The 16,535-nt window shown below is 36.2% G+C and overlaps 1 protein-coding gene across 3 annotated transcripts; it reads right to left on the bottom strand.

The window, feature by feature from the left end:
• Nucleotides 1-244: 244 nt before the first annotated feature.
• On the bottom strand, nt 245-4,712 carry ccl25a (chemokine (C-C motif) ligand 25a). Of its 3 annotated transcripts, none has more exons than XM_082173293.1 (5): nt 4,571-4,712; nt 3,970-4,048; nt 2,987-3,104; nt 2,296-2,407; nt 245-1,331 (listed from the first exon to the last, which is right to left on the bottom strand). In XM_082173293.1, the coding sequence occupies exons 2-5, from the start codon at nt 4,031-4,033 to the stop codon at nt 1,317-1,319; spliced, it is 309 nt and encodes a 102-aa protein (XP_082029419.1). In that variant the 5' UTR covers nt 4,034-4,048; nt 4,571-4,712; the 3' UTR covers nt 245-1,316. The 3 variants fall into 3 exon arrangements, with proteins under 3 accessions (XP_082029419.1, XP_082029420.1, XP_082029418.1); XM_082173294.1 differs by having other exon boundaries at nt 3,970-4,051; nt 4,571-4,666; XM_082173292.1 differs by lacking the exon at nt 4,571-4,712 and having other exon boundaries at nt 3,970-4,127.
• Between the last annotated feature and the right edge of the window lie 11,823 nt (nt 4,713-16,535).

The following is a 16,535-nucleotide window of genomic DNA, read 5'->3' as shown; positions in this document are numbered from 1 at the left end:
TTTAGTTAAGTTGGATATTTAAGTTATCTCAACAAATTTTAAGTTGTTATAACTAAATCGCAGCCACATTTTTTTACAGTGTAATTTTTTAGCTCTATACTCTTAGCTTGACAACTGTTACTCATTTGTGTCTTCTAAGGGATTTTAGGAGAACCATCTGATGCTTAAATTAAACTCAGTTTTAAAAAAGAACCTCACAATTATCGACATGCATCATGTAAAAAAAAAAAAAGGATAAATCCAGTTATTTTAGAACATTTTATTTGTCATATATGAGCAAAAATCTGCAGTGTAAAGAATATTTTATCAGGAACATAAAGAGCTCGTGACATTGCATCACGCGCTCTATAAAGATACTTTCTCACTGTGTTAAAGTGAACATTAAATGTGAAATACAGTAGTACCACTTAAATAATAAACTCTACTAAACATATAAAACCTTACTGAAATACACAGAGTAAAGAAACTGAGATTTACGAAAATAAATGAGATCTATGAACATTCGTTTTTATCAACAGGCTAACTATAAAAGAATCACTTAAGCGTATTGCATTAAAGCACAAAAACAAATCATAATTTACAACGCATTATAATACCGTACAAACTCCAAAATCACTTGTCGGTGCGTCAGCTGTATAATAAACTCATAAGGAAATTGAAGGATTATCTGTGTTGCTTGCAATTGCAAAACCTTCCCACCCACATTTATGGCTAATTATTGTCTAATATTTTAATCACACTGACTGTTTATTATAGATACTGTGGGGCAAAAAGCGGTCAGACAAAGTGTGCAAAGTGAAAGTCCATGATACATTAGCTTAATACAATTAAGCTCTGCTCTAAAACCTATAAGCTGCCTACATAGCAAGCATCATATACTACATACATTGCGAAAGGAATTCAAATATACTTTCTGGTTATTAGATTATTGTATTTTTAGCTTAACAACATGCAATGCCGAATTGTAAGACTCCTGTGCGGTTTACATGAGGAGCACTAACTGATTGAGTTGCTTAGAAGTAGACATCAAGGCAGCTCACAAGGTTTTGTATAAGAGAGCCTGGAAGTGAAGGTTACAGCAGCGTGTGGAAAAGGGGAAATAATGGCCATCTCCCATTCTGAGCATTAAACCAGCAGTCCGTCAGTGAAGCGACAAAGGTCTGGAAACAGGAAATACCACCTGATACCACAGGAAGTACTGGGAACACCAGTCAATCCATGCTGAAATATGCGCTCGGAGAGCCGGAGCTCAAAGAAAGAATGTGATTGGCCGAGACACTCGGGCAGCTTTCCCTCTGGTCCTCTGGCTTGTTTGTTTAACCCCTTACATTCTGTACATCAAAAGAAAAATAATTCATTACATTTCAAACATATTGCTTTAGGCAAAGTTCATCTTTTATAATTATTATGAATGCCATTTTTATGACTATATGGAATTTTTGAACATCTAAGGCAAGACACCACATGAATAGGGTAAAACTTTGAACCGATTGATAGATATCAACATACATTCCCTAGTTGATTAACTCTTTACCCGCCATTTTCTGCTTTCTGCTTTCTCCATTTTCCAATTATGCTAATTTTTTTATTTTTTATTAAACTTATCCACATGCATGAAGGTAGAATGAAATTTTTATTTATTTTTATTTAAATTTTTTACAGAGGCTCTCTTCTTTCTTTTGATATTTTGCATGTTCAGATATTCCTACAACAAAATATTATAAGGGCCATGAAAGTTTTGTGAAAATGATCAAAAATGCTGGCTATCTGGCAACTTTTCTTTTTTTAAATTTGGCGGGGAAAGAGTTAATCACAGTACATTCAGACAAATGATGCATTATCTAATTAAATATGCCCTAATTTGCATACATTTACACAATATTTATAATTTATAACACCATAAATAAAAAAATGCTGTCAAAAGGCAGACTTTTTTTTCCACTATATTTTTAAGAAATCAAATATATAAATCAGGCAAATGATGAACAACACCCTCACAATATAAAAACCTTTCAAATATAGATAGGAATAAAACTGTAAAGTTTAGTGTATGTACAGTAAGTGCAGTAAAATACATAAATGTACATTTTGGATGTTTGTTACATGTTACGGACATGTTATGCAAGCAAAATAGCTCAAAATTGTGTAGTTTTTTTTGCCTTAATAGTGTCTTGCCTTAAAAATATTCAACTAAAATAATTCTTTCACTCTGCAGGAGTATTAAAGTCAACAGGTGATTGCAAATGCTAAGGAAAATAAAACAGAAATTGTGATCTATATACATTTTATATTCACCTTCTTCTTCATAGGTGAGAATGGTTCCTGACTGTCCACCCTCTGCATGACTTCCCTGACCCATTTCTCTTTGGGATTAGCGCAAAACACACGGCCGTGTCTCAGTGTGAAGCTGCAGGGAGAGAACATTGCATCAAACATCATTAACCATGAGGTCAGATGTAGACAGAGTCACAAATTGGGTAAGTGCATTTTCTTGCATCATGATTTCACAGACGTTCAAACATGTCATGCACACACTTCCCATATGGAAAAGACTTGGGGGCAGTCATGGCCTAGTGGTTAGGGAGTTGGACTGGTAACCCAAAGGTTGCTGGTTCGATTCCAGAGCCGGTGGGAAATGACTGAGGTGCCCTTGATCAAGGCACCTAAGCCCTAGTCGCTCCCCGGGCGCCACACAAAGGCTGCCCGCTGCTCTGGGTGTGTGTATCCACGTTTGCAGTGTGTGTGTGTGTGTGTGTTTACTACTCACTACTCTGCTCCTAATGTGTGTGCATTAACTTGGATGGGTTAAATGCAGAGGTCAAATTCCAAGTATGGGTTACCATACTTGGCCGTCACTTTCACTTCTTATATATTTTCTACCTGAAACATGTTATTTATGAAGTGATAAATGGGCATGCAAAATTTAACTTTTTGTACACAGTCTAAAAAGTGCACGTTTATAAATGATCATATATATGTTGCTTACACAATAGCAGGGATGTTGCAGCCTCCGTCCTGCTGTTGTTTTCTGTAGCTGGTCACTCTGTTCCTCATGGACGGTTTCACTATCTTGGCGTACCGCAGGCAGCAGTCCTCATACGAGCCTACAGACAGAGATACACACACATCAGAACTATTTTACAGTCCTATTTTACAGATTTAGTGAATGTGTCACTGTCTCATAAAACGATAAATGTCAATATTATCATGTAAGAACGATCTCCCGGATGATTGCTATCTTAAGTTTTTAAGTACAATCAACTTGGATTTTTAAGTCATTTCAACTTAAATTACATTAAACTGACTTAAATGTGTTGAATCTTGTATAACTTCTTAAAAAAAGTTGAAGTGCTTAACTTATTTTGATGAGTTAAAGCCATGTAAAAACACGTTATCATAACTTTTTGATCATATAATTTTTTTTTACAGTGTAAATAATTATGTTTAGTAACCATGATATGTATATCACCAGAACTTAATTTGTATTATTTCTTTTATATTTATTCAATTATTAGTTGCTTTTATTTTACTAATCAGGAGTGGAACAATAGGAGTAATATAATCATTATAGTTATTTTTTCCAAATAGACACATTCTATATGCAATATCACTAAAACTTATCATATGACAATTATGCTAAACATGACAGAAAACAGACTTTACATTGCATGAGTGATTTTAATTAACATTTAAAATCATGCATTTTAACATAGATTGCTGCACCATTAAATAAGATGTTGTGAATGAATTTGGCAAAATTACTATTTGAGTTTGATATTCATTTATTTGTTGTTGTTCTGAATCTCATAAGTGCAAACTAAAGATGATGCAATAACGAATAAAGCATAATGCAATGCGTTCCCAGTATGTTTTCTTAAACTTTATTGCAACCTCAAAAAGTAACCCGATTATTTAAAACACAAGCTTAACAGCTGCATCATCATCATCATCATCACTTGTGGCGTTTACCTTGAGCCAGTGTGAGGTAGAGGAAGCCCAGGAGGACGGCGAAGAAGAAGACGCTGAACCGCATGATATCCCAGTATCTCTACTGTAAAATGAGAGAAAAAATCACAAACTGATAGTTCTTATACGAGAAACCTTATCAGCACTAGAGGCTGGGTTTTCCCAACACACTTATCCTTATTCCTCCAGCCTTGACCATTGGACATCACTAACATATTAAGTGTAAAACATAAAACAGCTTTTTGTGTTGTCGAAAAAGCACTTAAAATTACGACAGATGCTGTAAAATCATCACCTCTGAATAAAACAAGCAACCATTCATAAACTTTATGGGTTGCATATAGAGACGAAAAAACTAAAACTGAATGCAACCACTAATGTTAATTTAGCTTAGGTAAATCATTAATGAATATGGACCTGTGTTACAGTGTTACAACGCAGTAAAATCAAGTCAAATTTGCCAGTTAACCCACCACACAGGTGAAGGTCTGCATTTCAAAGAGAAAAATCCTCTGTATCTTTAAAGGAGTTTAGATTTTCAAAGCATTGCTGTTAAACATTATATAGAATGGTTGCTGTAAAAATGATGTTGCTGTCGGCTCACCTTGTTTGTGAAGAAAGGAGAAAAGCAGTTTCTTCCCAGGATTGTGCACGTTTCTCATCTGCATCGATTTATATCGGGCCCAACCCTGATACCTGAGCCAGGTAGAGCCACATCCCTCACAAGGAAACCACAGGGAATTATGAGATCAACTTACTTGCATTTTTGGGTTAAAAACCACAGTTACTGATTTATCTATCAGGATTTGGGATTTATTTCCTAATACTTCCTTATTTGTGGCTAACCACCATACCGGTGGGTTTCCCTCTCATAATAATCTATGTTGGTCATCAGTGCTTGCAAAAATTGTAATATGTAAACACTACATGCTGGAAATGAGCTTTACGAGCTGATAGGAGAACTGTGACCTTCCTTTAGCCAGCTTTGATGTTAAACCACAAGTTTGGAATTATTAATTTTTTTTTTTATGTTTTTTTGAAAGAAACACTTCTGCTCACCAAGACTGAATTTATTTGATCTAAAATATTATTAAAATTTTAAATAACTTTTCTATGTGAATATATGTTAAAATGTAATTTATTCCTATGTAATAAATTAAATTTTAACATATGTTCACATAGAAAACAGTTATTTTGAATTGTAATAATATTTTTACCGTATTTTAGATCAAATAAAGGCAGCCTTAGTGAGCAGAAGATACTTTTTTTCAAAAACATAAAAAAAAAATAAGGGCACTATTTTAACGATCTAAGCGCATGGTCTGAAGCGCAGGGCGCAAGTTCACTCAGGGCGAGTCCGAATCAACTTTTGCTATAGTTTAACGACGGGGAAAATGGTCGGCGTGCCTGGCGCATGGTCTAAAAGGGTTGTCCCCATTCTCAGTGAGTAATGGGTGTGTTTTGGGATTTACGTGCGTTAAACCAATCAGAGTCTCATCTCCCATTTGCGCTCGCGCCATGGCAGATTCGCTATTTACATGACGGAATTTGCAACGCTATCTCACGACCAATTCGTACGAATTCGTACGAATGATAAAAAATTGGCTAAATTTGTACGACCTCACTCGTACGAATTTGTACGATTTGTCTAAACCCACGTGATGGGTAGGTTTAGGGGCGGGGTCAGGGGTAGGTCATTCGTATGAATTCATACGAATTGGCCAATTCGTAAAATATGTACGATTTTGCAAAAATCGTACTAATTCGTACGAGTCAGGTCGTATGAATTCGTACGAATAAGCCACTTCGTAGAATTTTTACGTTTTCCCTGGAATTTGATAGTGGAAAGACCGAACGCGTCTCCAGAGCGCAAACGGATCTGCTCGTGCGCGAGGTAAAAGTGCGCAAGCAGAACATCTACGGGACAAGCCGGATTCCACCATATCTTTATGTGCACAATAATAATCTTTTACATTGTAATCCTTCTATTTAAAATATTTGGCATGTTTGTGTGCTGCTGTGTGTCCCTGTGTGTTTAATAAGCAGAGTGTGCGCGCGTTGTGGACCCGCCTATAGGCGCACATTACTAACGCGCTCTTTAAAAAAATAAAATATATATATATATACAGTACCAGTCAAAAGTTTGGAAACGTTACTATTTTTAATGTTTTTGAAAGAAGTCTCTTATGCTCATCAAGCCTGCAGTTAAAAAAAAAAGAAAAAAAAAATCAGTAATATTATGAAATATTATTACAATTTAAAATAATGGTTCTCTTTTTTAATATACTTTAAAATGTAATTTATTTGTGTGATGCAAAGCTGAATTTTCATCAGCAAGTACTCCAGTCTTTGGTGTCTTATGATCCTTCAGAAATCATTCTAATATGCTGATTTATGATCAATGTTGGAAACAGTTGTGCTGCTTAATAATTTTTTTATAACCTGAGGATTATTTGATGAATAAAAAGTTAAAAAGAACTGTATTTATTTAGAATAGAAATCTTTTGAAACAATATACTCTACCGTTCAAAAGTTTGGGAACAATAACTTTTTTTTTTTTTAAGAAATTAGTACTTTAATTCAACAAGGATGCGTTAAATTGATAAAAGGTGATGGTAACGATTTATATTGTTAGAAATGTTTTTATTTTGAATAAATGCTGTTTTAATGAATAAATGCTGTTAACGTTTTACTCATCAATGAATCCTGAAAAAAGTATTCCAAAAAAATATATTAAACAGCACAACTGTTTCCATCATTGATAATAACTGAGTATCAAATCATCATATTAGAATGATTTCTGAAGGATCATAAGACACCAAAGACTGGAGTACTTGCTGATGAAAATTCAGCTTTGCATCACAAAAATAAATTACATTTTAAAATACATTAAAAAAGAGAACCATTATTTTAAATTGTAATAATATTTCATAATATTACTGTTTTTTTTTCTTTCTTTCTTTAACTGCAGGCTTGATGAGCATAAGAGACTTCTTACAAAAACATTGAAAATAGTAATGTTTCCAAACTTTTGACTGGTAGCCTACACACAAAAAAAAAAATGGTTCTTCAGCGGTTCTTCAGGGGTTCTTTGCGGTGGTTAAGGTGCTATATAGCACCACTACCATTTAAAGAACCTGTTAAGCCCAGTTTGGTTCTTCAGCGGTTCTTTAGCGGTTCTTTGGGGTGGTTAAGGTGCTATATGTCACCATTACCATACAAAAAACCTGTTAAGCACCTACAGTTATTTAAAGGCTCTCTTAGTCTCTTAGTTTAGTTGGTGATAGGATTAGAAAAACGACATTAAAATATAGTGATTTTCCTGAATACAAGTCCCGCCTATATATATTCCAGGGCCCCCACACAAGACTTTTTGACCACAGAAAAAATTTGTGTGGATGTGAAGTCAGATATATGGCCTACTGAAATTATGTCACAAACTTCAATAAAAAGCTATATTCATATATGAACTGCTTTTTGTTATTTGTGTAGGCCTAGTCAAATAATTAGGCTAAACAAATGAGTGACGAGAGAAGTTATGTTTAAAAACGTGTTTAAATTTATACTTACACAATTTGAAAATGTGTCAAGAACTTGTTGTTGAATTCTGTCATTTTGAAAGTAAAAAAAAAAAAAAATCATAATAAATAAATATATAATTAAATAAAAACGTACGCGCCGATTAGTGTGCACTGTGCATGTCAGGTGCACGTGAGTGAGCGCGAGCGCCGTATTCCTCAAAGAAAATTAAGTGCCATATAGTACCAAAAGAGGTTCCCCTATTATTACGAGCCAAAGAACCACTGTTGGGTACTGTTGAGCACCATTTTTGTTGAAGCAATTATAAACAACCAAGGTGCTATATGGCACCTCTTATGGTTCTACATAGCACCATTTGACAAAGGTGCTGTATAGCACCTTTAAAGATAGGTGCTATATGGCACTTAAAGTGGTTCCCCTATGATTACAAGCCAATGAACCACTTTTAGTGCTATTTAGCACCATTTTTGTTTAGAGTGTACTGTATACAGTATATTGCATCATTGACTTTAGAGCAGGTTTCAGTTGGTCAATGGCTCAGTCTACTTCTGTTGCCTCAAAATAGCAACGCGCCAACAATGCACCAGAACACACCTCTTTTTTCAGACCAGCACGCATGGATGCACAAATGGGCGCAAATGCATTTGCTATTTAAACAACGTGGCGCAGGACGTGAAAATGATAACTGCGTCAGGCTGAAACTAGCAAAACACACTTGGCGCTAAGATAGGGCCCTTTGTGTGTCCACTTCTGTTTTTGTTGAAAATAGCTTTTGCAGCCAAATGCATTTGGATAAATGCGTCTAGTAAATGCATTAATAAATGTAAAATGTAATTAAACCATGAACTGCATACATTCAGTTTTCATTGTTTTGATTAATAATGAAAAAGACTGTTACGGTAGTGACAGTCAAGATAAAAAATGACAAGTGTGGTTGTTGTTCATGCATGATTTTCTGATCCTTCAAGAGCCAATTTATACAAATTTTATGAAGATCTTTCAGTTCTTGCCATGTGTTTGGTATTGAAAAAAATCTGAAACACAAGCCATCAAGGTGAAAATTCAGGCCTTGCAGCGTTTTTGAGGAAATGTGAGCCAAACACAGGGCTGTTTAAACTTGACTTGTGTTGAATGAGACTTCTAACATTTTGCAATTATACAAAAAGCGAGTGACAGGAGAAGTTCATCAAATTTCGACCTCTGAAGAGACACAAACATGCTTCAGCTTAAAAGCACAGATGTTCCTGCATCTCATGTTTCCTAAAAACCTTTTAGTGTGGCATTTTGCATTCTGACTGTCAGGTTGCTGTTATGTAAGCTTTAATTCTGTTTTTCTAAGCCTTGACTTCACACACCACATAAATAATCTGAACAGGGAACTTGTAAAGGAGTTCTAATGAAATTCATAGCATGTGCAAATTCTACAGCTGAGACTCACTCCAACTTTATAAAGGTTCTCAAACTGACTTGATTTGTTTTACAATGCAATCAAAATGAAACTGTCTGGAGTAATGTTACAGTAAAAATCTAAATATCAAATAAGAGTGGAATGAAATCGTTGTCGAGAAGTTGGCCTATGATCTCAAGACTGTGAAATATGACAACTCTTTCTGCTTAAAAGTCACAATTACGCTTTTTTCTGTGGTGAAAACAAGTATCCATAAAAAAACAAAAAAACACTGCTATGAATATGCAGTGGAAATCCGTTGTGCACAACTCGTTTCGTAAATGCTAGAATGATATAGGGTAAGTCGGGGTAAGATGTCCCCTGGGGTAAGATGATATGATCTCATTGAAGTTTTTTGTGTCCGTTTGTTAAAGAGGGATTTGTGGAAAAATTAATGTTTTTATTTGATTTGTGCATTTTTTTAAATAAAAAGATCAAATTAGACCCTTGGGGTAAGATGGGCCACCAGAAATGGCACAAAAGTCCCAGAGTAGCATGTTGTTATTTTTTAATTGAATAATTATTGCAATTAATGGAGTTATTATTCAGTATTTCCATGAATTTTGTACATTTCAGACATCTTCCCTTTCATTAAAACCGATGGGTTAGTTGAGTGAAATTATTCAATTTGCAATGTTGTAAAGGCATTGGTGCTGTAATGCTGGGTGAACTCAAAAAACAAAAGAAGAGCTGGATCCAAATGCAGTTTTATAGTTTATAACAAAACCACGGCGACCAGAGAACCAGTGAACAGAATGAGCATCACCAAACGTACATCCAACAAACTACATTTCCCATAATCCTTTGCCCAGACTAATCAGACATCACCACATTCACCTATAGGCTGTAGGCTAGTGATGAGTCGTTCATGAACGATCCGTTCATTGCGTCTGTCACGAACGAAAGACTCGGAAGTTAAAGTAATTATTTATGTTCCCTGTTTAAATTATTTTTGACTGCATTATAATGATTTCTTAATTCAGAATATGATCAAGATTGCGTATAGGTGGATGTGTTCGGGGAATTTGCCTGTTAAAAGTATAACATTTAAAGCCCCTTAAATGAACGAAATGACTCATTTTGATGAAGGAGATCAAACAAGAGAGTCAGTAAAATGATCTGAACTTCCCATCCAGGTAACCAGGACACAAACACGCTCAGAATCGCAGTGTAAACACTAAACAAGACTTCACCGGGAGTGAATGTGAAAACCAGGCTTATATGGGGTGAGCTAAACCATAGATATCCATATAAGGCTAGATGTCTTAAGGCGGAGTCTTGAACGGCATCACACCGGCGGCCATCTTGTCACAGGGAAGCTTTCTGGCGAGCTCTGTGGTATCTGAAGTAAGGTGATGATCAGCACGAACACAAATCCTCTTATCTCGCTGAAATCTTGACGGATTTACAAACGGTTTGGTTTCTTACAAACGTTATTAACGTGGCTATAATTATGGATGCTTGAACATGTTTAAATATATTATATTATATTTATTGATAAGTATGCAGTGTCATAACTACATCTCTGACGTTTATAACAAACCAAACCGTTTGAAAATCAGTAGAAAATTGAACAAGTTATGGTTATTTAAAAAGTACATGCACCATTAACACAATGTTACGAGTGAGCGAGCTCCCTGTGGCAAGATGGCCGCCGTGTGCGGACATCGACCTCCATTGGCCAGCAGCGCGGACGAGACATCTAGCCTTTATTATATGATATCTATGAGCTAAACAAGGTAATGACACACAGGTGAATGTGATGATGGCTGATAAGTCTAGGCAAAGGATTGTGGGAAATGTAGTTAGTGGATGTGTGGTGATTGTCCGGGTTGTAGTGCCCTCTGATGGTTATCCCGGGCACTCTCACTGGTGATCGTTACAGGTGCAGATTTTAATAATTAATATACACAGTGCTGATTATAGCCCGCAAACTATAAATATACACTGTGAACAATACAACTGTTGTGCTGTTACTTTCAGATTGTGTGTATATATGATGAAGGCATTTGACATTTGGCCTGTATTGTGCCAAAAATAACATCAGTGCGATGAAACATAAGGGACTCCATAGGATTAAAAAAAAAGTCAAAAGGACGAACTGGAGCGTTTACTTCCCAAGCTGTTCTCTATCTCATGTTGTATCATGTTCTGACAGCGTTTTGCATCATATTTCAAACTCTTCTGTCACCAGAACATTAAATCATGTGTTCTAATGTGTTGCACCTTTGGGCCCTTGTTTCCATTTCAGTCGTCCTGAGACGCCAGAGCTCCGATGTGGGAATGGGGGACCATGTGATAGCGTCGGTCACTGTTTATGATATCTCACTTTCCTCAGAGTTGATCCATAGCAAGAGCTGAATCCTTTTACTTTCGACAGAGTTTGTTTGTTTCTCACGGTATGTGATGCTCTCTTTCTTTTTCTCTTTTTTTTTTTAATGGGTTAGTCATGGGCTATTTTGCCTTTAGTGACAAGACCAACAACATGGTGAGAACGATAGGCAAATGGGACTGTGCCTGTTTCTAAAATTCATGCTGCTATACTTTCTAAGCATTTACACATACTATTTGTATTTTTTATTTTTTTTTCAAATATTATATATTTGTATAACGTTCAAAAGTTCATTCTTTTATTCAGCAAGGACACATTAAATAGATCAAAAGTGATTACTATAATAATAGTAAATGTTTCTTCAATATCAGCATATTAGAACTATTTCTGAAGGATCATGTGACACTAATGATGCTGAAAATTCAGCTTTGAATCACAGGAATAAATTTCACAATTCACATAGAAAACAGGTAATAACTATTTCACAATTTTCAGTGCAGCCTTAATTGGTGTACATAGGAAAATAATTGATGTTTAATTAATTCATTACGTAATTAATAAATGAATGCACTGCTGGAAATATAGCAGGCTGCATAAAAAAAATATTAAAGTAATTATGACAAAACATTTTTTTTTTACTTTTTTTAAATTTTGTGTTATTACCGACATACCCACCCAAAAAAATAGTGATCAACTATTGTTTGCTAAAGGATTTGTTTCTTAAAGTTCATAAGAAAACAGGCTCATTATCAAAAAAATTCCCATTTGTCTGAACTCTGACGTTTAGCTGGCATAACAACAGTGAAGAGAGAGAAAAAAAACAGTGTTGGCATCTGGATCTTTCTTTTCCCGTAAGAGATCATCAGAGTACCATCTTGATAGATTAATGGCACTGATAGCAAAGACATATTTTTTACAAATAAAGACCTCCAGAAATTGATGGTCTGCCACCAACCGTACTTGTTTCTTTTGTGCCTGAAAAAACAAATATACACATTGTCCTCTGCAAACCATAACAATCGTTCCCATGCTATACCAACTTCACCGCGCTGAGGTCATTTTCTGAGAGTTTTTAGGAGAAAATATAGATGTCATCAATCATGAGCGGATCAGATTGGCCCCGGGCAGATGAACAACTCAAAGCGCCTCAATCATCACTGCACAAATTCAGCAATGATCTTCAGTCTCTCATAAACACTTACATTATACAGCGTCTCCTAGAGACTGAGAGATGTACGAAAAGAGATTCACATTGCCTAAAGGAAAGATCAAATCATCTGAGCTGCTCTCCAAATTCATTGTATAGCTCTATACTCTTACTGAATGACAACTATTGACTCATTTTGACATATTGACTCGTGTTTTTATATCGACAGAATTAGGAGAAAAGTTTACACTGGCAGTCAAAAATGTGGATAATAAAATAATAATTTCAAATTGTCAAATGAGTCCCTAAATCCTGACCATTTGACGTTCATTACAAATACTATGCATGCTGAAATCTAAAAGTAAAGAAGTCACTTTACCTTCAAAATCAGTCTTAAAGGGATACTTCACCTCTGGAAAGATGAATGTGTATTTAAAATGAGTAATTTATGTAGAAGAAATGTGAAATTAATTTTTGAATTTGGAGCTTTCTAGACTGAGAAAAGCCAGAAAATTTATTTTTGGCTTATGTGGATGAAAGACAACAACTCCCAGAATGCACTTGCTTCACTCCCAAGCCACGCCTACCGGTAAGAGAGCGCAGTTGAAAACAACAAGGCTAGGCTACTAGTGAGTCTCCGTGACGAGTTTGCCCCGGGATTTCGAGATCGCCCAAAATGTCCGGGATTCGGCTTTTGCGTTCTACAGTCGCCATTCATCATGTCTACTGTGGCGAGCAGGACAAGGCTGAGGGGCGCGGCGCGGGAGAACGGCGCGAGGCCGGTGGCGTGATTACTGATGAGCGAGACGCACCGGTCTCGTATCTCTCACGGAGGAGCGGGAATTTTCTTAGCAATGCTAAAACGCACATCAACCGATCACTTGTTTAGCGTTCATGTAAACACTACATTCAGATTCACCAATCAGAATGAATTCAGTTAGATTGAAACAAAAGGTGTGCATGGAAACAATGAATGGCGACTGCAGAAAGCAAAAGCCGAATCCCGGACATTTTGGACGATCTCGACGGCCGGAAATGTCCGGGGAAAAGAGGATGGTAACCCCTAATACTCAGCTTTCTCCTACTACTCAGCTTTCTCCTACTACTCAGCTTTCTCCTACTACTCAGCTTTCTCCACAGAACAAGAGCCTGCTAGCTTAGCTTCCAAAGAAAGACTGCTGACACTATGTGTACATTCTGTGAGTGAGATCCCCCTATGGGTGGGTTGAGAACATGCGGGACAGCCCCTCCTACTGGCTGTAGTCTTTAGCCTCAGGCCAAAAAATCCTCCGATGACGCAAAATGACTATTTTTGCGTCATCTGAGGATTTTTTCCAGACAAAAAATACATAAATCTCTCTTCGGTAGAGCACGGTAATTCTAAAATACTACAGGTTTTCTACTAATACAAAGCTTAATGCTAAATCCTGAAGTATCCCTTTAAATGAACCTCTCTGAATTTCTGGCAGCAACATTAAAAGAATGTTACATGCATGGGAGAAATTTTATGTAAAGGTGCACCTGAGCTGATATACTGTATATATATGTGTGTCAAATATCTGGCTGAAAACCACAGATGTGTGCCATATAGTCTACTTGTGACATTAATGTCTTTCTATGTCTCACTTATGGTATTTTGTTACATAAGCAACTCAGATCCACCATATGAAGCCTGAAAGACAGGAACAAGTAGCTCACATGGGAAAATAATCAATCATCTGTGAGATAAAACAATGAAGTCTTCGTTTAAATATCTGGCCTGAAATGAGGATGCAAAAGACAGGAATGTATTAACGTGGTATTCTTACATACCATATACACTGTCTGGCCAAAAAAAAAGAAAAAATAATGCTGTTTAAACAGGCTTAAGAGTCTATGATTGGATCATTACTATTATGTTTCTATCATGTTATATGTTTGGCAACAGTTCTTCAAACCCTAATTGATGGAGCGTGTAGCTTTTCATTTCTTACACAACCATTTATGAAGACACATCATGATCATATTCCAGGATGACAATGTTAAAGGGGTGGTTGATTATGATTTCACTTTTCTAACTTTAGTTAGTGTGTAATGTTGCTGTTTGATCATAAACAACATCTGCAAAGTTACAACGCTCAAAGTTCAAAGCAAAGGGAGATATTTGCTTTTAAAGAAATTGCTTTTTAAGGACTACAACAAACGACTGGTAGAGACTACACCACATTCCTCCTGGGTTAGTGACATCACCAACCCTAGAATTTACATAAACCCCGCCCCCTGAACACAATTTATAGATTATCATGACAGAATATGCTAATCAATGACTAGAAGATAACTACACATAAGCTGCATAAATTCATCAACTAACCATTCAGAAATGTTGTCTACATGTTGTCACTTCTTCTTGAGTCTCTCCATCATTGTCTGACTCCGGTTTGAACATAAAAGGCTAAAAGTTTTTGAAATGTTCAGTGCATGTGTGTGTGAGGTAAAAGGACACAAGCTCTTGAAGCTCCGCCCCCTGTGCCGGGAGCAGCAGCTCATTTGCATTTAAAGGAACAGACACAAAACGGTGCGTTTTTGCTCACTCTCAAAAAGTGACAACTTTAACATGTTATATAAAAATATCTGTGGGGTGTTTTGAGCTAAAACTTCACATACACACTCGGGGACATCAAATACTCATTTTACATCTTGTGAAAAGGGCATTATACCACCCCTTTAAGATTCATCAGGCTCAAACTGTGAAAGAATGGTTGTGAGGACCATGAAGAATCATTTTCACACATGAATCGGCTCCTCTAAGTCCAGATCTTAAAATAATTGAAAGTCTTTGGGGTGTTCTGGAGGAGACTTTACAGAGTGCTGGACTCTTGCATTGACAATACAAGATCTTGACCAAAAACTGATGAACCAATGCTCCCTCCCAACCACTCTTTCAGTATTTGAGCCTGATGAATCTTGACATTGTCATCCTGGAATATGATCATGATGTGTCTTTAAGAAATGAAAAGCTACACACTCCATCAATTAGGGTTAGAAGAACTGTTGCCAAACATATAACATTCTAGAAACATAATAATTGCGTTTTTTCCCCTTTTTGCTTTTTTTGGTTGGTGTATTTGTATAAAACAAGGAAATAAATGATATTTTTTTATTTATTTTTTGTGAGAGTCTGGAGATCCCCTGTATCATTTCACACAAGCTATCAATGGTGAAAGTGTTACTCTACATGTACTCTACACACAAGTGACAAGGTATTTATTAGCCATTACATAAGCCACGTTGTTCCTTTGAGCTCATGAACCAGTACGTCAAATCTAATCTTGAATTATCTGAGATCCTTTTGTTTATGTGTGGTCTTAATAAGGGACTGGATATCACTTCTGGGACTTCATATCATATCACATCTGATACACTTAAAAAAAAAAAAAAAAAGGTTCCAAAAGAGTTTTTATTTTCAGTGATGTCATAAAGAACCATGTTTGTTCCGCCAAAGAACCGTTCAGGCAACAGTTCTTAAAGGGGTGGTTGAATATGATTTCACTTTTCTAACTTTAGCTAGTGTGTAATGTTGCTGTTTGATCATAAACAACATCTGCAAAGTTACAACGCTCAAAGTTCAAAGCAAAGGGAGATATTTCGCTTTTTAAGGACTAAATCGCTTTTTAAGGACTACAACAAACGGCTGGTAGAGACTACACCACATTCCTCCCGGGTTAGTGACATCACCAACCCTAAAATTTACATAAACCCCGCCCCGGAACACGATTTATAGATTATCAAGATAGAATATGCTAATCAATGACTAGAAGATAACTACACATAAGCTACATAAATTCATCAACTAACCATTCAGAAACGTCCTGTTGCTTCTACATGTTGTCACTTCTTCTTAAGTCTCTCCATCATTGTCTGAATCCGGTTTAAACATAAAAGGCTACACGTTTTTGAAATTTTCAGTGCATGTCTGTGTGAGTGCAAACTGTTGAAGCTCCGCCCCCTGTGCCAGGAGCAGCAGCTCATTTGCATTTAAAGGGACAGACACAAAACGGTGCATTTTGCTCGTCCTCAAAAATGTTCAATTTTAACATGCTATATAAAAATATCTGTGGGGTATT

The sequence above is a fragment of the Leuciscus leuciscus genome (assembly GCF_965113295.1).
Source record: "Leuciscus leuciscus genome assembly, chromosome: 6".
Classification (NCBI taxonomy): domain Eukaryota; kingdom Metazoa; phylum Chordata; class Actinopteri; order Cypriniformes; family Leuciscidae; genus Leuciscus; species Leuciscus leuciscus.
The sequence above is the reverse complement of the archived record's forward strand: the minus strand, read 5'-3'. Positions and strand labels throughout refer to the sequence as shown.